This window comes from Pyrgilauda ruficollis, unplaced genomic scaffold, assembly GCF_017590135.1.
Source record: "Pyrgilauda ruficollis isolate IOZ18807 unplaced genomic scaffold, ASM1759013v1 scaffold33, whole genome shotgun sequence".
In the NCBI taxonomy this organism is placed as follows: Eukaryota; Metazoa; Chordata; class Aves; order Passeriformes; family Passeridae; genus Pyrgilauda; species Pyrgilauda ruficollis.
In genome coordinates this window covers 2,787,239-2,809,264 of record NW_024524711.1, presented here as the reverse complement: position 1 = coordinate 2,809,264, position 22,026 = coordinate 2,787,239, and the positions used below count along the sequence as shown (strand labels likewise).

The 22,026-nt window shown below is 39.2% G+C and overlaps 1 protein-coding gene across 2 annotated transcripts in view; it reads left to right on the top strand.

The window, feature by feature from the left end:
• Positions 1-20,920, top strand: part of ERGIC2 (ERGIC and golgi 2) — a 24,097-nt gene extending 3,177 nt beyond the window's left edge. The window contains exons 1-14 of one of the 2 annotated variants that reach the window (XM_041474645.1): positions 1-138; positions 2,216-2,361; positions 5,246-5,354; positions 6,814-6,860; positions 7,832-7,902; positions 8,460-8,500; positions 9,231-9,332; positions 10,813-10,908; positions 11,584-11,639; positions 12,596-12,694; positions 13,837-13,934; positions 17,279-17,441; positions 18,306-18,385; positions 19,173-20,920. In XM_041474645.1, the coding sequence (XP_041330579.1) occupies positions 2,256-2,361; positions 5,246-5,354; positions 6,814-6,860; positions 7,832-7,902; positions 8,460-8,500; positions 9,231-9,332; positions 10,813-10,908; positions 11,584-11,639; positions 12,596-12,694; positions 13,837-13,934; positions 17,279-17,441; positions 18,306-18,385; positions 19,173-19,238 (1,134 nt within the window). In that variant the 5' untranslated portion in view covers positions 1-138; positions 2,216-2,255 and the 3' untranslated portion in view covers positions 19,239-20,920. The remainder of the gene's footprint in view (positions 139-2,215; positions 2,362-5,245; positions 5,355-6,813; positions 6,861-7,831; positions 7,903-8,459; positions 8,501-9,230; positions 9,333-10,812; positions 10,909-11,583; positions 11,640-12,595; positions 12,695-13,836; positions 13,935-17,278; positions 17,442-18,305; positions 18,386-19,172) is intronic. The other variant, XM_041474644.1, reaches the window with a different exon arrangement.
• The last annotated feature ends 1,106 nt before the right edge of the window (positions 20,921-22,026 follow it).

Here is a 22,026-nt window from a genome sequence, read left to right as displayed (position 1 = left end):
CGGGCATCGGCGGCGGAGCGAGCCCGCCCCGGCCGGCGGTGCCATGCTCAGCGGGGCGGGCGCCGCGCAGCGCGTTGCGGCTCATCTCCCGCGTCTGGCCTCGCCCGCGGCGCTGGGCAGCGGCGGCAGAAGCGAGAGGTAGGGGAGGGCGGGGGCGCGGGCGCGGCCTGTCCCGTCCCGCATAGGCCCGGTGCGTGGCGGCGGCGAGGAGCGCCCGCGGCCCGCACAGGTGTGTGCGCTCCGAGCCGGCGGCCGGGGCCTCCCTCGGCGTGGGGAGCCGGGCCCGAGCCCCCGGCAGGGCGTTCAGGCGTGGGGCCGCTCCGCGCCCGTGGGAGCGGGTGCTGGGACGCGCCGGTAGCGGCTTCGCTGCCAGGTTGTCCGGGGAAGAGAAAACTGCCCGAACCCCGCAGCTGGGGCGGAGTCGCGTGGCTTCGAGAGGGCCTCTGGTCTCGAGTGGCATTTGTGCTTTGCTTTGTCCCTTATTTATCGTGAATAATAGTACTAATAATGTTTCTTAACGCAGTTGGCTCTTGGATTCATAATACCGTACTTCATAGCAGTGGACTCCATATTTTTGGTGTGTCTGTAGTTAATGTGTGGAGATGGGTAGGGGGAAGGCATCAGGTCTCCATCTGGGTTTGTAGCTGAATATGAGTCTGTGTGGTATTAAAGAACCAGTGAACAGATTGCATATTTCTAGCTCGATTACAAATATCCACATACTTACTGATGCGGGGTGATTTAGAAAGTTTTTTAGTAAAGTGGTCTCAAATTCCCTGTGTTTATCTTGTGCCTCTTTATGGTGTGCTCATACACATGCGATAGCAGGGAAGATATGCAGAAAATGAAAGGGTGCTATGTTGGCTTCCTTGCTGTGTGTGTAGGATAACAGGCAAGCCCTGCTGGTGTTTCCTCTGTGCTTACTGATGTTATGACTTCAGTTGTGTTCAGGCAGCTGCTTTGCCATATCTGTGCTTCCTGATTATTTTTTTAATGCTGTATAACTAAAAGCCTGTTCCAGCACTTATCTTCTCTGCCCACTCCAACTGTGGTTTCTTTGAATCCTGTGCAACACCCACGGTACCATTTTGTTGATCTCTGCAGCCTGACCCAAGTGCAGAGTCTGTGTCTGAAGTCAATTTGTTTAATGAGAAAGTTGGAGGAATAGATGATTTTTCTTGTGTGAGCTTTCATTTCCAGTAGAGCCTATTGCTTTGTTATTACGTGGTACAAAGTCTGCTCAGCACCAGGAAGGGGCAGAGCAGGGAATAGATTCTTGAGTAATTTCACTAGGACATGCCAGAGATTTGATGTTCTCTTGAAACAGGGTAGATGAGTTCAGAGATTTTTCTATAAGATGATGATAAGAGCTGTCTCATGTGTTGGCAGTATAGGTTAGCTTGCTCACCTTATAGTGTTTAAATGAGGAACAATAAGATGACATATTCTCAGAATACAGTAAATGCATGATGGCTTTCATAGCTTCAGAAATTCAGGGTGAAGTTCAGCAGTTCTCCAGAAGAAAAACAACAGTGTCAACTTGTTAAAACTTGCAGTGTATTGGCAGGACCAGGCTCTGAGCATATTTGCATGATTTGGAAATGGTTTTAGACAGTATTTCCAGGGCAAGCTGTTTTTCTCAGCATCTTGCTGCTTAACATGACTCCAAGCAGAGATCTTATCATGTACAGACATTATTCTGAAGGATGGAGTTAGGATTTGTTCCATGACTTGCTTTGAGAAGTATTTTTATAGAGGAAGAAAAAAGGTCATTTTATGATCACAATATTCTATACCTGTAAAAATGTGAAATGCACCTTGTTTTTCCTTTGAGATACAATTTATGCCCACATTCGCTGAATGTAGGAGCCCAGAGCTGTCTGACATCTTCTGAAGTTTATGCAGCCTATTAGATATTTCCTCTATTATATTCCTCTATTATAGTGATCTATTCACTACCAATAAGAACTTAATTGAGAAAGAAATTAGTAATAATAAAATGGTGAATATGCTGGATGTGGCTGGACTGTAAGCAGCAGTGTCCAGGCCAATCTTAACAATTGTCTTGAAGTAAGAGTGACCATCCTGTTGTCTAGCATGTATTTCTTGAAAGCATATTTCTGGGGTTTGAATGGCCTTATTATTGCTTTCTGTTAAAGCCATTCAGTTTGAGCAATCTTGCTTGTGTCTTAATCACAATTTATTCTCACATTAGAGGGAATATATGAAGGAGGAGGTGGAGGAGTGTGCTGAAGATGAGGCGACTGAATCGGAAGAAGACCTTGAATTTGATGAAAGAATTGGATGCCTTTCCAAAGGTTCCTGAAAGCTATGTGGAGACTTCAGCGAGCGGAGGCACAGGTAGGCCTTGCTGAGATACTGATATTGATAGAAACTTCAGCATGAGGAAGACAGGCATCTGTGTTCACTTGAAACTAGCCAAAATTGGTTTCTTGAATTCTTTGGTGGACTGACTGAGCTCATCCGCTTCAGGTAAAGACATAGTATCTTATGGAAACAGATCCATCATTCATCTGAAGGGAGATCTTTGTATAAAGCTGGTGAGACTCAACCCAGTGTAAAGGTTAGAAGTAAAAAATAAAAAATTCTAACCAGTTGCAACTGGAAGTGCACTGTGCCGAGGCTGTAATAAAACTTTGTCATTTGTTGTCTCACCAAGCTCTTTTCTTGGTGTCAGGTTTCTGGGTGAGACTGAGTAAGCATGACCTGAAATGATGATGGGATTCAACACTATGCAACACTCTACTTTTTGCAAAAGTAGAAAAATATTCTCCAGAGACAGATAAGTTGAGCTTCAGGATGAAGAGCAGTTTTCTAAAGCTTTTCACTTGAAGGTGTACTAGATTTTAAAGAGTAAGGAAAGAAAGCCCTTTGAAGGACTAAACGTTTTTATCCAGGACATGTGCTTGTACTTTTCCTGTTAGTCACTTGAGCTTCTCTGAAAAAGCTGGAGCTGTAAAAAGACCTTTCTTTACGTATCTGATCATAAAATTGTGTCTTTAAGTTGAGCTGAGTTAGACGTAGCCTGATTTGAAAATAGTGACTTCATCTCTTGGACTGCTGGAATTATTTGCAGATAGGAAACTGCTAGCACTTAGAGGTGGAGGACAAAAATCTCTCTGGTGTGTGATTATGCCTAAAATTCAGTTGAATAAAAAAGTTGAGGAAGCAATTGCAACCTACAGATAAGCCTTTGAAATTGTTATGCCATTTATAGTGTAGAAGTAAATATCAGAAGGTGATATATTACTTTGCTGTTTCCTCAAGTGCACTGTTAATAATTAAAGGATTACTGTATATTAAATAATCTCTAAGAAGTGTTTAAATAATTCTTTGTTAATGTTAGTCCCAGTTCCTGAGGAAAGTGTAGTTTTTCTATGTTGTTATTTGCATAAAAACACCAAATGCTTAAAGAATTCTTTTTTGTAATATAGCACCATCGTTCATGGGACCTTTGCTTTGGTGAGTAGTCCTTAAGGATTTCTCAACACCAGAAATTACTTTAACATTCTTTTGTTTTATCCCAGTAACCTTATAAATGACAATATATGATTGTCTTTTTCTGTGCCATTGTGAAATCTGAATATAATATTCCTGTCTCATTCAGGATTAAAGTGTCAGGCTTACTTTCTGATGTGATAGGGATCTAAAACATGCCAAGACTCTATTCTCAGACTTTCACGGCCTTCAGACCCATTGCAGAAGGAGTACTGATCTCTCAAACAGGCTGAAACTCCAGCTCTGGGGCTGGGAGACCCTTCAGGAAAGAAAATTCTACATTCTTTATTTTCATGTTCAGATCCACACATATGTTTGCTCAGAATTACCCAGAAAGCAGCTGTGGCTCTTACTGTGTTTGTGTGGCTCTGGATAGCTGATAGGGCTCCAGCTTTCCTTTTGTTGCTTAGCCAGGGTGAGCCTGGCCTGCTGGTTCCAGAAGAAATTGAGAGCCAGGATAATTAACTGATTAGTGCAGTTGACGTGAAGTATTTCATATGTGTGAGTGTTACATAGTGTCAGCTGAAAGCTAGGACTGGAAACATTGCTGATCAATGCAACAGCCAATAGCTTCTTTCTTGCATCCCAAGGACAATGCCTTTATTCCCTGCTCCCACCTCTGGCTTGGGGACCACTGTGTAGGGAGCCTATCAACAATGAGCTTGTTTTTTCTCATATTGCCCTTCACAGATTCCATAGAGATATTCCACAGAACGTAAATGAAAAAACCTACAGTGCCAATAAGCTGTACAGATTGCTACTATGGTCCATTACTGAAGTGTTTTCAAGCTTATGAAAACCATGATTTAATAAAAGGGGCATAGCAGGTGCTTCTGTGCATCTATTACTGTGTTTCTGACTGTGCAGCAGGGTGATCTTCACCTTGCACTTAGAGCTTTGCAAATGTGATGAGTAGGCTGCCTTGGAGATAAGTGAAGCACATGCACCATTAAAATACACCAATTAGTTTTCATCCTAAAAATAATTTCAAGTTCTTCACTTATTGGTAGAATGGATAGCTGCCTGTTCCTTGTTGCCAGAGAGAGACTTGTTTGAAATATTGAGATGGGAGTCATGACTATGCTATACACAAGTAATATAATGCATCTTATTTCTGTTGTCTGCTAGCTTATTGAGTCTAAAACTTGATATAAAAAAATTGTTATAAAAACTTAACTTGTAGACAAGTGGAGGCTTGAAGGAATTTCAAGATGCACTGCCTTCTTCTTTCATGCCAGAAGTTAGGATTGAGTTTTCCTAGACCATCCCTGACAGTGTGTGCTTTATATGTGGAGGATAAGCTAGTCCGTTCTTAGATTTTCCATACAGGGATTTCACAGCCTCCTAATCATTCCAGTATTTGACTGTACTTAAAAAGTACTTTGTTGATGCAAAGGTGGGTCTTACTCTTTTCCACTCCTGCCTGAAAACAAATACTATCATTATCTATCGAAGAGCAGGTTTTGGGTTTTTAAATCAAAGATACCAGTGTTGTACTGGTAATGCTCAACTTCTGGAATTGTTAGAATTTTGTTCTGCTTATGTTTCCACAAATGCTATCATTATGAAAACAACTTTCGAAGAGCAGGTTTTGGGTTTTTAAATCAAAGATACCAGTGTTGTACTGGTAATGCTCAACTTCTGGAATTGTTAGAATTTTGTTCTGCTTATGTTTCTGGATAGTACTTCTCACAGTCTGAATTTCTACTGTTTTTCCTCTGACCAGTTTCTCTGATAGCATTTACAACGATAGCTTTCCTGACTATAATGGAGTTCATGGTGTACCGGGACACATGGATGAAATATGAATATGAAGTAGACAAGGATTTTACTAGGTAACTTTGTTTGTTATACTTCTTTTTAAAATGTTAATTGCCTGCATTTCAGGGAAGAAGAGATTTAAAATGTTCATGTGACTTGAAAGCAATTCATAATTGAAATTGCAAATTAAATACTTCAGGGATTGGATTTTTCATGTGTTGATTGTTTTGGGACATTTTCTTCTGTGTAATCTATGAATAAGATAAATTGAGATTTCTGCAATGAAGAAGTCAAAATAGTACAGGTTTGTTATTGAAGGAGCTCTTAGGAATTACTTGGTAACGGTTCAGAGAAGATTGTAGGATGTAACTCCACCTCAGGTAGGTAAACCCACCCACTGTGGCAGGAAGCTTTCTCCAGTTCATGTGGTTAGTATGTTGCCATTATACTTTGTGCTGCTGGAGGTGAGCCTGAAGCACTCAGAACTTGGACAGCATTATTTAGAGGTTGCTACTAATTTTGTCTCAAGATACAGTCCCCCCTCTTGGTTTCATGTGCCTGTCAGGACTTGTTTGCCTTTCTTCCAGAGCTGGTCATGCGCCCGTGAGTCCCTGTGAAGTTAATGCAGATTTAGTGCCCTGAACACCTCTGAATGTTATGTGTCTGTGTCATGGTCTGACACTGGCACCCACGAACTGAACTAACTGCACTGAAATAACTTGAAGAGCTGTTTGGGTAGTTGCTGTGGTAACAGGCTAAAGATACATATATTAATTGGATGTCTTGTACATCAGAAATAAAGAAGGTTTCTGTAAAAACAAAAAAAAAAGAGAAAAATTTGAAGGAGCTGCATCAAAAACGCAAATGATAGTAAATCCATTCAGACAGCTGGGATTTCACATTCAGGTCTTTGCTGAAGTAGGTTATATCCCAAGTGAAGCTGTCACACAGGAAGGAAGGGTAGTCTGTCAGTTAAGAGACTGTTACGGGATTTGGGGTATGTCCTACTACAGATTCCCCAGTTTGATTGTGGGCTAATCACACAGCCTGTGGTTCTTCACAGTTTGAACCAATGGAGACTGGTATAATTTTAACTGCTTTTCTCCTCTACTGACCCTGTCTGACCCAACTTGAGCCAGTGTTGAATCCCTTGCTTATGTGATTTGCTTGAGGTCAGCTAAGTCCCAGAGGAAGCTCCCTGAGAACAGAACCCTGTGACTATAGTGAGGGAGTTTATTCCTTATAGTTTAAATTACTTTTGTGAAACTAACATGAAAACCAATAGGAAATGCCCAGAGTATTGGAGAATGCCATACAATCAGACTTCTGGTGTGATGGAGGTTATCTCTTAAGTTACAAGTGCTTTAACGTCCTCTAAAAATCCATGTTGCTTCACGCACATTTTAAACAGCTTTATATTTATTAGTATAAATTTTGGTAATTTCTTGTATTTCAGCAGGTAGTCTGAGATTTTTTTCTTGATACTTGTACTTAGTGTTACTTAATGGATTTTTGCCTTTTTTTTCTTTCCAGTAAATTAAGGATCAATATTGATATTACAGTTGCCATGAGGTGTCAGTGTAAGTATTCCATCAAGGAAAGTTTTTAAACACTTTAAAGCCTCTTCAAAGAGCACATTTGCTGACAATATAGTTGGATATAGTTCAGAATATTTTACCAGATCTTAATGGCATGTAGTGATCTTGATGGCATATGACTCATTGAAGGAATTAGTAAGAAATGTAAAGAAGAATATCTGTGCCACCTCATTCTTATCTTGCAGAACCTTGTTTTGTCTGTTAGCAGGAACAGGATCTGTTGTTCAGTCTCTTGTTAGCTGAAATATTCTAAAAGCTCATTGTGAGACACAAATCAGCAGTGGGAATTTATAACAATTTCTATTTATTTATGAACTTTGGATATATTAAGCTTGTCTGTTGTTAACAGCGCTGAACCATCACGTAATTTCATCCTGCTGGTGAACATAAGAGGGATGCCTTTCTTATTAAAGGCAATAATTAATATTATTTTGACATCATTTAGGTAATGAACTTTAATTGTGTTCAGTCTTACTTGTCCTGGACTGAGAGAAGAGAGAATACTACTTCTACCAGGAATGCAAGCAAATTTTCAGGATGCACTTCTGTTGCCTAGTTTAAACCTTGCATTAATTGTAATTAGTGTAATTAGCATTAATTGTATGTCAGTGGTTCTTTTATTTTTTGCAAATAAATTTTTATCCTCTGATTTGACTAGTCTTGGTCTCTGTTCAGTGATTGTAAAACAGGAGAAAATATTTATGCATAGCAGATCCTAGAAAGCTTGTATGTGTGGTTCATACAACTTCTCTGTAGGTGTTAAATCAGTGTGAAAATACTGCAGACCTGAAGTTTTTGGTCAATGTCCATCAGCTGATACTGATGGTTAAATAGGTTGCAGGAACAAAAACATATGCTGAAGTTTATCGCTGTGAAACTTCATTTCAGCCTGAATTTTTTCTGCTTGTCCTTGATCGTCTATGTGACTTAATATTTCTCCCTGTTTAAAACAGATGTGGGGGCTGATGTTCTGGATTTGGCAGAAACAATGGTTGCCTCCGCAGATGGGTTAATCTATGAACCAGTAAGTTGATTCTGACCTTTTTATTTAAAAATTGAATTCCTCTTGGTGCAAAGCACCACTGGTCTGGTTTGCTTGCTTGTGGTTTTTTCTCCACCAACCTCTTAGAGGAACATTCCATAGTTGATCTCTTTTGTCCATAGCTTCTGGGTACATTTGAGCATTAATTGCAATTGAATTTACTGAGCACATTTGTGTTAACCAGGGTTTGAACTTGGTGAACAGATGTTACTAATGATCCTGTAATGCTGATGAAGCATAGCAGGTCTGGTAGCTTGTCTTTAGTGCTTCATGTGGGATGAGCCTAGAAAAAGGCAATCTGCACCTGGACCCTTGTCTTTCAAAGATTGCTCCTTTGCACTGCTGGGTGGGAAGGGACAGAACGTTTTATACTTGAGCACAAAATGTATTACTTAAACTGCAAAGTCCTTTCTTAAACTACTCTGTGGTACCATGTGTGAGGTTGGTTATAGCTCTTTACCAACACCCTAATTCTCTTCTGGGTTTTATGGAAGGGATGCATTCTGTGTGTTTTATTAGATGTGTTATTTTTGTTTCAGGTACCATTTGAGCTCACCCCACAACAAAAAGAATTGCAAAGGTAAGGCACTGAGGGATATGTTTATGGTTTGTATTATTTGTACTGGAAGTGACTTTGAAGTACACCAGAGGTACCTGACACAACTGTGTCTTGAGTCTAATACCTCCTGCTTGTAATTTAAGAATGCAAACCTGCAAAAAGATACTAAGTTACTTTGCTTTCCTCATCATCTAAGATCTTTGTTATGGAAAAAGAAAATTGATTTAGGACTTAACTGTTCAATGGGGTCATGCATTTGGGGTCATACATCATGCCAAGATGTATGGAGTCGCTCAGCTTCTGTTTCCAAATGAATGCTTGATAGCACGAGTTAAAATCATGGAATCAAATGTGTAAAATAGGCATCTAAATGTCAAAGCTGAGCCATTGTAACAAACTGGCACATTCTTGCAAAAGCAAATTAATTATTTCCTATAACTTAATTGACACTGTGTTTATCACTTTAATATCTTGGTGTTGTGTGTGCCCACTGTAGTGATAATCTTGTAATAGTTCCGAAGCTTGTTTGGGGATCTGGCTAGTTCTAGTATTTTGGTAACACACTGCTGTGAACACCTGAGCTTTAAATTCTGTATAAAATATTATTCCCAAAGTTTAATGTAATGCTTTATTACTGTTGTCAACTTTGCTAAGTTCCTGACTTGCAACTTGCAATTGAAGCCAATGATGAATTGTGAAGCTAGATTTTGTTTTACTGTTGCATGCTTTTACACTTGTCTCTAATCTTTAGGATGCTGCAACTAATTCAGAGTAGGCTGCAGGAAGAACACTCTCTTCAAGATGTGATATTCAAAAGTGCATTTAAAAGTGCTTCTACAGCACTGCCACCACGGTAAGAAAAACTGGGATTTTGTGAAATTATTGCCGTTTCCTCCAAAACTGTGAATTAGACTTAACATTTTATTGTGGTTATGATTACACCCTACCCCCAGAAGACAAGGTTTTAAGAAAATATCTTGCTGCTTTTTAATGAATTTTAAAATAGTGTACTTGATACTTGCTTTGGAGAGCTGTTGTTTAATGAAAACCTCTGGGGTTTCCGAACTGGAGCAGTTTTCCAGGTTTTGTGTGTGTGCTTACAGGTACATAGACATAGTTATATAGACATGAGCAAATATATGCACACACCTTTTTATTCCATGTGGTTTGATGCCTCCTTCTTAATGGGAATGAGTAATGCCACAGCAATACTAAACAAGAGTCTTTTTTTAAAACTACCTTTCTGTCCACAGCTTTTAAAAGTAGTGCTGGTATTACCTGTGTCATAATGCTTCATAATTTTAAAGAATCAACCTTCGAATACCCAGGTGTTTTGTTTGTTAATTCCTGGGTCTAAGATAACACTTTTAAGATTGTATGGAGAAAGCTTGCTGTTTACACTTAATTCCAGCTACTCAGAAATGTTAAGAGATTAGTGCATAGAATGTTTGGTCTGCTGAATCTAGATGCTGTATAATTTTATTTTTCCCCCTAATGGAAGAACACTTTCTACATGAAAGCTGAAATTTTCTCTGCTTAGAAACAGCACTAAACAAAAAAAAAAAACAAAAACCCAAACTGAATAAAACAAAGCAAACACCAAAGCTGCCATACTCACTTCCTGTGTTGTAATCTGCCTTCTGAGGATCAAATGTGTTCCTCCTTCCTAAGGCAAGCCTGAAGATGGCTCAGAAATCTTTTTTTTCTCATTTGCTTGATGTCTTGAGATTAATTAAATCCTTCTGTGCCTCTGTGTTGCTTGTTAGTGCAGTATTTGAAATGGTATTTATGCTTGAGATGTGTTTGAAAAAAGTTGGTTTTCATCTCCCTCTAAAGAGCAGATTTGGAATTAGATTTTGTGTTGTGGACATCACAACATGAGTAAGGAGTGGAAGCTTTTGTAAGGAATAAAGTTGAAAGCTCTTCTTGACGCAGTGCTGTTTGTGTGACCAAAATGTATTTGGTTCTGTTCGTTGTAGCATTAAAAATTTCCCAAGGAGCCATTTTTGGTAGAAGGAAGTGGGAAAATATAAATCCCTGGGGCAGACATACTTATGGTCTAATGTTCTCTGTGTGTTCTGATATCATAAGCCAGCCTTGTAGGCCAGATCTCCAAATACAAATATGAATTAAAGCTCATTGGTTTCATCAAACTGACCTTTACTAGTTTCCCTCCCTTCCACCATCTCTGCTAAATTCAAGATACGATAAGGACAGGTAGATGATAATGCTGTATCTTTATGCCAGTTAAAAGAGGTCTAACTGTACTGCTGTTATTTCTGATAGACAGTGAATATTCTCAAGTACTTTCAATGTTGTTTTTATTTAAACAGGGAAGATAATTCATTACAGTCTCCAGATGCATGCAGAATTCATGGTCATCTCTATGTCAATAAAGTGGCAGGGAACTTTCACATAACTGTGGGCAAGTATGTTCTGTCCAATTCCTGAAAATAAAAAATCCCTTGACTTCTACATTCTATATAGTGCTTGTATGTGTATGTGTGTGTGCTTTTATGCTTCAGTTAATGACTGGGTTTTATTGACTTTCCTGTACTCATGCTTGGTATTTTTTCCTATGTAATACCTATTCTTGCACTGTTAATTTTCTTCATAAATTGCCAAAACCATGCAGTGCATTGTTGCATGTAATGTAGTCATTATGAATTTCGGTCTTTTATAGGATGGAAACTCTTGGAAGAGTTTCACTTGGGCAGTTCTGTAGCTTTTCATATCATAGAACTTGGTGACTTCCAGAAGTATAGTGACTTGATGAGTTCTTGATATTTCTAAAAATGCAAGACACTAGTTTTGTCTAAGAGGGTGAATCCAAGATTCCTGACCTTGCTGTTCAGTCTGTCTGTACTTGACAGTAATAAAAATGTTATGTTTAGGTTTTATATAGATATAGACAATAGATACCAGTTTTTAAAACATATCTATATCTATATATGTAGATTACATATATTTAAGCATATATATGTTATGCTATACATATGAAGATATGTAAATATATTATAAGGTATTTATTGAAATAGAGGAGGAAAGGTAATTTTTCTACATAGTCCTGTGTGAATTCCTAAAACATTTGTTTCTTTCTTCAGGGCAATACCACATCCCCGAGGCCATGCACACTTGGCAGCCCTTGTAAGCCATGAATGTAAGTTCCTTCTGTCATCTCCATACCAATATGATTCATTTCAGTCAGAGTGCTGTCTTCTAGTTCATGTTAGGTTGCTGTTTTAAAGATGTTCTAGCTGTGCAATTGCATTGCAAAAACAAAGTGAAGAACATTCTTTGCAATGATCTCACTCTGTAACAATTCGCTTTCATACATGTAACATCATTAAGATTATCTTTAGGTTGCTTCTATAGTAATGATAACACTGGAATCTCAGGTGTACTTTGGTGTAACATAGATGCCAAATGAAATTCCTGTATTTCAGTCCAAGCTACCTCTTTCCTCGAAGACCTTTTTAGAATGTTAAAAATTTCTAACGTTTTTCCTTAGAAACTTAATTTTTGGATTATGAGTCTAGATATTAAATGTGTGTTGCTGCCTCGCTTAATGTGAAGCAAAGGTGACTTACTGTGAAAAATTAACTTGATTAAAACAGTTACAGTTAGTTATGCCTCCAAATGTCTGCCCATGAATTTATGTTAATACAACTTTAATAATTTTATACATCTTAAGTACCTGCCACATAGGCAGTGGAATGACTTGGCAGCTGCCTTATACTTCCTCTGTACATTTGATTTACTAAACTTTTGTCTTTTTAATGCAATTGCTTACAAGAATGTCAGCTGTAGAATTATAGAAGTATTTGGCCAACTAGAAATTCTCTGTTATAAAATTATAACTCTGTTCAGCTCCACCATTGATTCAAATATAGTTACAATTTGGTTTAGAAGCTCTTCTCTAGAAAAATTTAACTTTTTTATTAAATATTTTGGATTTGAGTTTTCTTTGAAGTGTGGGTAGATCCAATGATGTGTACAGTGTTTTTTGGTAAATGCATTAATTAAAATATTTCAGTTAGAAATGGGTGCATCTTTTTCTCTAAGTACAGAATCTCATAGTTTAAAAATGCTTAATTTCTCTATATTGTCTTTCAGCCTATAACTTCTCCCATAGAATAGATCATTTGTCATTTGGAGAGCTTATTCCAGGAATTATTAATCCATTGGATGGAACAGAAAAAATTGCATCAGATCGTAAGTGTTAGGTGTTAAAAAAAAATAAATCTTGTTTTGTTGAGTTTCCCAGTAGTTACATTTGAAGTATTATAATTTCTCATAAATATTGTGATTGACAAGCAGCATGTCAGGCTAAATTTGGTAGTGAGCAGTGCCCTGTTCCAATGTCTACATGACATCTTAAATGGGCATTTCTTTCTAATATCTGCATTGCTGTTCTGTGCTGTTTCCTTGGAGGTGATTTGCGTTTTTTTCCAGGCTTTTTATGTTGAAGTTACACTATGTCTGGCCATATTGCAGCAGTATGTTATAGTGGAGAATCTGATTGTTGTCACGATGGGGAAAAATAAGCCTGATGTGGTTTAAAAAATAGCGCCAGGAGCTTTGGATTCCATTCCTGTATTTGGTTTGTCCCTTCCAAAGTGTGTTTTGTGATGAAACAGGATGGGTTTGTGCAGCAGTTTGTTTCCTCATGTATAAATAAAGCAGGGTAGTAACCTGCCTCATCCCACCACTGGCATTCCCTGTGAGAGTGAACCCCAGAACCTTCTACAGCTGCTGTTGTCTCAAAGCTAGTCAGTTCTTGGCTGTTACAGCCAGAATGGTTTAGTATAGTTGAAATAAATTGCTTCAGTCTATTGGTGTTTGTTCCCTTAGGGAATTGCAAAAAAGGGCAAATGCATGAGTGTGCTGATGGCTCTAGAAGAATTCTCTTTAAGTGTAATGGAGAGAAAATCTGTAACCAGTTTAGAAGGGCTCCCAGCACTGTAGATACAATTCAATGGCCAAAATCTATTCAGACCACTTCGAGATTTGTATACATCAGGAAACATGTGAGAGTGTGAAACTTGTTCTAGAGCCCTAGAAAACACTACTTGTGTGTTTCATTTGAAGCTTTGAGTGGCCTGACCTTAGTGAGTCTTTTCATGACATGGAAAAAATATAAATTTCTGAGTACAAATAGGATATATGTCTTTTTCATGGAAACTAACTTTGTGCAGATGGTGCTGAAGCAGTTTTGGCAGTGCTGGCATTCCTTGAAGAATGTTCCTAGTGCAAATGCCTTAGCTGATTTATTATTTCTTTGATTTATTTGTGAATATCTCAGTTGGCCTTTGACTCTTCCTGATTCAACAGTCTAAGTTTTTTTTTTCTTCTAGACAATCAGATGTTCCAATATTTTATCACAGTTGTGCCAACCAAACTCCATACATACAAAATTTCAGCAGAAACTCATCAATTTTCAGTGACAGAAAGGGTAAGTAGAAGAAAGAAAAAAACCATAGAGATAAAGTCTAAAAGTGATTGTTCATAACAAAAGTTCAAATGTGAAAATAGTACCATGGTTTTGAAAAGTACTCTAACATGAAGAGATTCTTTGTAGAACATTCTAGTACACTAGATTTATCTGTAATTCATACAGCAGTCATGGTAAAAAAAATAAAAATATATATATGCTTTGTGACACATGCAAACTTCTATTAATGTTTTGCATCTATAGATCTGAAGTCTGATATTAGATTTAACGATAGGCAGTAATTTCCACTTCACTGGAATAGTGGTGGTGGTGAAATCCTCCAAATTTTGGGCCTGTAACCTAGTGTGTAGCTTTACAAATATTTAATTCATCTTTAGCTTTTTATCCATGTGGGAAGCAAACAAACATGCAGCTCGCTTGAACATCCTGAACTTGGTTGTGGAGCGTAAGAAACAGAAACAGGTAGTTTGTATGAAAAACTGATCACACAGTAAGTGTCTCAGCTGTCTTATTTAACCTTTGCTGAACTACCAAATTTAATTACTCTCAAGACTAGAGAGCTTCCACTTCTGGGTTTTGAGAGGCTTCTAATTCTGAATCCATAACAAAGGTAGTTAATGCAGCATAGTGTATATCATAAAGTACCAATTTAAAGACTGCTGAATAGAGAAAAGCCTTGCATGTTCTGGCTAGATGTCTTTTCAGATATTGAACTCTGTTTTCATCTTTTATTCAAAAGCCAAAAGAAAAAAAATTAATTAAAGAAAAAAGTTTAATTAAAAATGACAGATAAAGTAAGAGGTGACAAGAGAGCCTTGGGTTGAAAGAAAATGTGGGTATTAGTAGGATAGAAGTTCACTGTATTGCAGTTTGTGATGTTCTCCAAGGGAGAAGAATTTTTTATTTCCTCACAATTCCATGTTGTGCTTCTGAAAAATACTGAGGTAGGGGAAGTAGGATAGAGGTGATGTCTTGATGTTCAACCTCAGACATGCAGGTCACTGGAGGGAAAGGTTTGCTCCAGAACTCATGAAAGCTGGGCTAAGGAGAGAATGAAGAGGAATTTCATCATGCAGTATACTCCCACCTCCTGCTGGTTTAGCAATCTGCTTTGTGTTTTCTCAGCACAATCTGCAACAACTAAGGCATCCCTTAGACTTCTGTAAGCCAGTCAACAGCTTGTCTTATTGTTCCTTTTTTTTCATCTTGTATTCAATTTTTTTCTCTCCCTATGTAACAGTTGTTCTTTCAATTAACTGTCCAGTCTTAGTTAGCTCTTCAGTTTTTTGTGGGGATGTATTTTTATAAAAAATTGCTACAACTACACGTTACTTTGGAGAAGATCCTGTAAATAATGGAGATAAAGCATCCATTATGTACTTGTTTGCTCTTGCTGCCTCAGTATGCAACCCGGTTGCTTCCAGAGCTTATTTGTGTTAGGGAACCAAATACTTCTATTAGATGAGCTGAGAAAGGTTACTAAGAACAACAATTCACTGAACACCTTAGTGCACTTATTTTGAAAGAGTAGGCACATATGCAGACATGGAAAAAGGTGCTCAGACACCACATCTCAAACTGAAATGCAGTGAGGTTTAATTGCCAGTGTTGGGCACATGGGGAAGCAGAGTTTGAGAGGTGTGGGCCAAATCTTCTCCACTATTCTTGATGGTTGGGATACTGTAGTTATTTATGTTAAAAAGATTTAATTCTAGAAAGGCTTCACTGAGCACTGATGCAAGGTTAGTAATTTTTAGCAGATTTTAGTAAGATTTTTAGAAGTTAAATCTTCTGCAGCAGTAGAAACTGGAAGCAGATCAAAATGGTTTGCAGAAAAATAATTCTGTGTCTTTTAAGGGTGGAGTTTTGTATGTTCTATTTAACTTCATATTCTTTTTCCATCATTTGACCTCAAAAGACCAGTAAGGCTTAGGGAAATAACAGAGGAAAAGCAAACAAAAGTACAGTTTTGTACTTTGCCAGTGGCAAGGTTCTGTTTAACAGCCTTTAGTCTTCTCTCCCTTTTTAGTATGACTGATCATCCATCTCCAAATGCTGACAGTTGTCATGCTTTGAAATATGGAAAGCATTTCTTACTGATTTGTTTTATTTAACCATTGCAAAGTTTCTGGGACCTGTTATCATAACTGATATATTATTATGGCATCCTTTTAATTTTGGTGTGGTAGCATAAAAAGCAGTATGGTTTTTGACGATGTTAGCTAACTGAAGAAGTTGCTTAACCTGCATTTTCCAAAGTGGTATTCTGCTTTTTATTTTGTACCATATTCTGTGTGGTTTTTGAGCACAAACTGTTAAATATACAGAGAAATGGAGCTGCGATATATTGCTTTTCTGTTCAGTCCTGTTTATCTTGTCTTTTTGGCTCTTACTTGCTTAGGCATGGCTGAGTTTGTCTTCAGTCCGTTATGTTCTTTTCTGCTGTCCTTAGGTATTTTCAGCCAGACTTACCTGGCATTGCATTTATCAGCACCTTTCACTAACAACAAAATGACAGCAGACTTTTGAAAGAAGCTTGTGTTGAGGTGTGTTCTGTCCTGAAACCTTTTTTAAAAAGTAGGTATTTATAGCAGCCACACTCTCCTCGTTGGTGTCTTTTGGTTTGAGAATTCGGCAAATGAAAAGAAACTAGAAATTTCTCAGATTAGGACTGAGGTGCTGGGTAGTCATAGTGAGTATGGGATGTTTATTTGTTTATTGAGGTGTATTTCTTGCTGTGTGACTGTTGTTTGATATGATGTAACTGACAAAAAGTTTGAAAAGAGGCCTTTGCCAAGAAAGGTTGGACCAAATGTTCCTCAAGGTGCCTTCCTGGTATTCTATGATTTATATAAATCCTCTGGGGATTCTGCCATTGCTAAGGCTGTTGAACCAAGTAAATCTCATTAAGATCTCTCACTGAGTTAAGTGATTCATACTGGCCAATAAAGTAGGAAGAGCTGTGGCAAGTATTACACCAGTGCACTCCCCTGAGTTCACAGGCTAGGCCAAGACTGTGGCATTATCCTTATAGGTACCAACACCAATTGAGTTATAAAAATCCTGTTTAAAGGACCATGTGAGCAAGTCTTGAGAGAATAGTACCAAAGCACAATAGTGAATATTGATATGCAGCACAGCAGACCAGTGACCAGGAAAGTAAATTTTTAGTTCATGATGTTTGACTTTTGGAAGGTACCAATCAAAGTGGCCTTGATACTCCCCAGTCTTCTATTCATTCCTAACTCTGATTAAATAACTCACTGTCATCCCATCTTGTAACGCTGATTTTCTTGTGACTAATAACAAGTGTGATTAACAAGTGTTTCTGTCTTTTCTTTCAGGAAAGAGTAATTAACCATGCAGCTGGCAGCCACGGGGTGTCAGGAATATTCATGAAATATGACATCAGTTCACTTATGGTGACAGTGACAGAAGAACACATGCCTTTTTGGCAGTTCTTAGTGAGGCTCTGTGGCATTATTGGTGGAATTTTTTCAACTACAGGTGATTATCAGTGCATTCCTTCTTAAGTTCTATTGCTTTTTTTTTTTTTTTATCATGGTGATTGCTATGGATGAGTTGCAGGGAGTCCTATTAATAGGTTTAACACTAAGTGCTCGTTTGTGTGCATTGAAATGTGCCATGAAGGCTACTCAGTTTTGGTGTCCCAATATGGCATTTCTGGTGTTCTCAGGGCCTCTTGTTTCCTTTTTGGTAACTACAGCAAAGTTAATTTACTTCTGGAAGAGCAAGGCTACATCTGTCTGTAGATATACAGATACCTATGTATACGTGTATACACACACACACATACTGATATTCTGTGTATTTCCTATTGTTGGGATCCAGTAATTAAGTCAGTGACAAAAGTTGAGATAAAATTTCCATCTGAAGTAATTGGGAAGATTTTCTTTGTCAAAGCACTGCTGGATTTGCTTCATCAAAGAAAGTAAACTAAGTTGAAAAGGCACAATTCACTTACTGGTCAAGTCATAATAGGGAGTCTGGATTACGAGTTATTTCTTTCCTTGGCTCTCATTGGAAGAGAGCTCAGTAAAGAGGCTTCAAACTAAGAGCTGCTTTTCAGAGCAGATATTTCTGTCCCACAGAATGTATTTTCAGCCATGAAAGCTGGCAGAGGGAATTACATTTACTTGGTAGCTTTGCTTTCTTGATGCATTTTAGAATGTTAGAGCTTTCCCCTGCCCTGCCCTTGATATATCCATTCTTCATGTTGATTTCTCAGTGTTTTATGTATGGGTTTACTGCACTGTGTCCTGTCTAAGTATGGTACATTAGCTTTGTTGCAATGCTTCCATAAATAATACATTCTTACTACGACAATTTAACTCTTGTTTGATGTTGCAGGCATTTTACATGGCTTTGGAAGATTTGTGGCAGAAATTATTTTTTGCCGTTTCAGACTGGGCTCTTACAGATCCACATCGGTAAGGAAAGCTTCCTCTGAGTATTTCTCTAAGTGATACAGCTGAGGATGGATGATAAGGACAACTTTGGGACTTGGTCACAGTAGAATTTATGATATTTGCAATAGACCCTCCCCTTGACATGCATATTAGCAGAGATTCGACAGCTTTTAAAAATAGCTGGAAAACTTAAAATGTAAGGAAGTAGAGTTCTCTAACGAACTGAATTAACACAGCTGAGTCTGTTAGATGTCTTACGTTCCCTTCACTGTCCTTACGATATTCTTTTTATTTTCATATTTCTCCAAAAATTACATGTTTCCCAGGTCTGGTCAGTCCCCCTGTCCTGGTTTTGGTTTCACATCTCCTTTTGCTTGGCCTGCACACTGAAGAAGGAGCACTGTGTGCTGGAGGGGTTCAGCGGTGCTCCTTATTGCTCTGCAGGCTACTGCCTAGCAACGTGAAAGAGCTGAGCCTTCACCTTTCCCTTCTTTAGGCAATAAGAGAATTGCTTCTCTAGCAACTACTTGGTTTTATATTACTTTGATTTTTCCCACTTAAGCCTGTAGATACTTTTCAGACCTTTGCCTTTCTCTCAAATTTGGTTGAAGTTTGCCAGCTGGCAAGGTTATGTGAGTGGGGAGAGAGGAAAGAAGGCAGCCAAATTTGTATAATATTTCTGTGAGAGGCTGGGTAAAAGGCATCCAGGAAATGTGCAAGGATAAAGAAATGCATGCTTTTGAGGAGGGAGGGTGGAGATTCTGTTTCTGGTCAAGCCATTAACAACACCTTGTTTTACTTTCGCCAGGTTCCACTTCCTGATGGCCACACAAGCAACCACTTACCTCTAATTACAGACAATAGTACACATTAGCCTCCTGAGAAAATTTTTTTCTTCCTGCCTGATACAGACTTTTTTTATAATAAAGAAAACATTGTGCAATATCCTGAGACAGTGCTGATGGGCAGCAAAAATTGGAGCCTTTACAAAAAAAACCTCCAACAAAACAATTTGTGTAATTTTTTTGTCTTTGAGTTCACATGGACACATAGGAAATTGTGAGACCAGTGAGGTGGATGATCTTCTGGAGAGTGAAGGAGTGTTGCTGCCAATACAGTATTCGTGGTCGAGCTGAACGTCTTTGTGGTGGCTGCCCGTGACCACTGAAGCATCTTCGTGATGCCTGGGAAGGCTGCAGGCCCCAAGGAGAAAAGAGTACAAGTGGGATGTGTGGAAGGGCTGCCAGCAGCCACAAAGGGACAGTAACAGAGCTGGAGTTTCTCCTAAGTGTGCAAATGGAAGATTGGCTTTTCTTGTTTTTTTATCATGCTGGGACTGAGGGCTAAGATTCTTTCATACAGCTGGGGAGCAATCCTAGAAAATCCTGAAGAAGATGGGAACAAGGTGGAGCCCAAGCTGTGATGTTGGTCACAACCACTGCCTTTGTGCAGCCCCACCATTCCTTAGTGGAAGAAACGTGGAGCAGAGGAGTTCCTCTGTTTCCACACAGTCACTGTGCCAGCAGTGAGTGTCACTTCTGGCATTGGTGCAGAAGCGCCCAAGGACTCCAAGAATGCACTTCAGCCTGGACAGATTTTGGACTTGGAATAAGAAGTCCTTTAAGTAAGGCATTTGACTGTGGTCTTGATAGAAGGCAAGACTCCCTAGTAAAAAAGTCAGGACATCTTTGTATCCCTCTTTCTTGGTAAAGAAATTGCTCTGATGGAATCTTTGTTGTAGCTGTGCTGCTCATGTGGGAGCCATGGGAACATCTACGTCCTGGAAATGGGGAGGGGAAGGGAGAAGGGGGCAAGAAGCTGCCAGCTCAGGCTGGATGGGAGGTCTGCTAGGCCAGGCACGGAGTGTGGAGCTGGTGGTAGGTGACTTCAGGGAATCTGAATCATATTGCTGCAGGCAGGTGATGAGACAGGATCTGCAGAACTGATCCTTGCTGTTCATTAAGGTTTTTGTAAATTAAATGAAGAGAGCAATATTGTATTGTAAATAGGCTACTGAGAAAGAATGTTATTAATGCAAATGGTGCTTTGAGAAATGGAACATCGTGTTACTGCTGAACTACTGGTGTACACCTGTGGTTGAACAGTTACTCCACCAGTGTAAAATAATTATTAATACGATTCCTTCTCAGCAAAACTGATTTAATGATATGCTAGAGGATGATGCTGATCCTGGCCTTACTCACCATGGAATTAATATTTTAATTAAGAGGACTAATTACAGAAAAATAAAAATCTCTGTGGCATTGTCAGATTTTGCTGACTTTCATTAATGTACTTTCTAGGACACTTGGACTTTGTTGATGAGCATAGTGTTAATAACACAGCTGATTTCCTATGCAAAGTGAAGGGCTTCCTAAAAAGAAATGGAATAGTAAATAAAATGTGGGAAATAAGGAAAGACTTTTGTTGAATTTGGCTCTTGAGAAAAAAGTTCAAGGAAGCTGGGTCCTTGGGGATGACAGCCAGGTTTGGGGTTTTCTCTTTTGTGCTTTGCTTTTTTAACATTGATTAATTAAACTCCAGCAGCTTGAGAAACTCTTTGGTTCCCATTTCTCTTTGGCATTTCCTTCTGAGGTTTCTTTCCTACTTCTGCTCAGACTGGTTCTGCTTTGGGCTTTTCCTAACACTTGTTTCTTATCTGCCTGGAACAGACTGTACTGGTGGGAGAGACTGATCTCAGTCGATTTTCTGTAGCAGAACGTTAAATGTTTTCTATTCTCACATAAAAGAGCCAAGTGGCTTGATGTGTCTTAAATCCTTGTGTGGCATGTTCATGTTGTTTTATCTAAAAAAAACTTACGTGAGGGCTGGTTGCTAATGGAAGAAAATTTATGATGAGATGTGAGGTGCTGCATTGCGAAGTGAATGCAGGATCAGTTTGACACCCTGTGCTGTTTGCTTTCTCTCCACAGCGAGTTTGGTAGTTGGAGCAGTTCTGCTGACCCTGGTACCACGTGTTGTCAGCGCCTTAACCACCATGTGCAGGGAAGTCCTGGAGAAAATAATAGTTTATTGCAGGGGCTTTCTTTTGGGTAACATTTATTTGCATTATGCAAAAGTGAGTGTAGGATGAAAAAATGGGAGGAATGGGTGTCCCAAGGGAAACAGAAGCCCAGAGGTTAATGTGATGTGTATTTTCTGAAAGGGGGATAGCAGATGAAAATACTTCTTTTTGGGTTAGGAAAGATAGTCAAAATTATGTAATTTTATCCATTGCTCTTACATGATGGTGGAGAGAGAGCCCAGGTGAAGACAGTTTTAACCTTTCTAAGGTGTGTTCACAGCACACCATTTGCACACCAGTGTCTGCCTGGCCAACAACTCTTCCCCACTGCCCGGCAGCGTGGTTTGGGCTGTGTCCTGCTGCTGCCCTGCTCCCCCAGGGAGAGGCTGTGTTAGCACAGCCCTGTCACCATGCCTGCCTCTGAGACCTGGAGTGCTGTGCCTGCTGTTCCCTGGGGCCCTGGAGCCTCACCCCAGTGTTGTGGGAAGCTGGTGCCAGACCCAAGGGGTGTGGAGGGGATGGGAAGAGATACTGCTCCAGTGAGGGTTTTATGGCTCAAGGGGAAGCACCGATCTGGGTTTTTAACAGAACAGACCAACTTTGGCCATGTCACCTGCAAGCCAGCACCACACAGCAT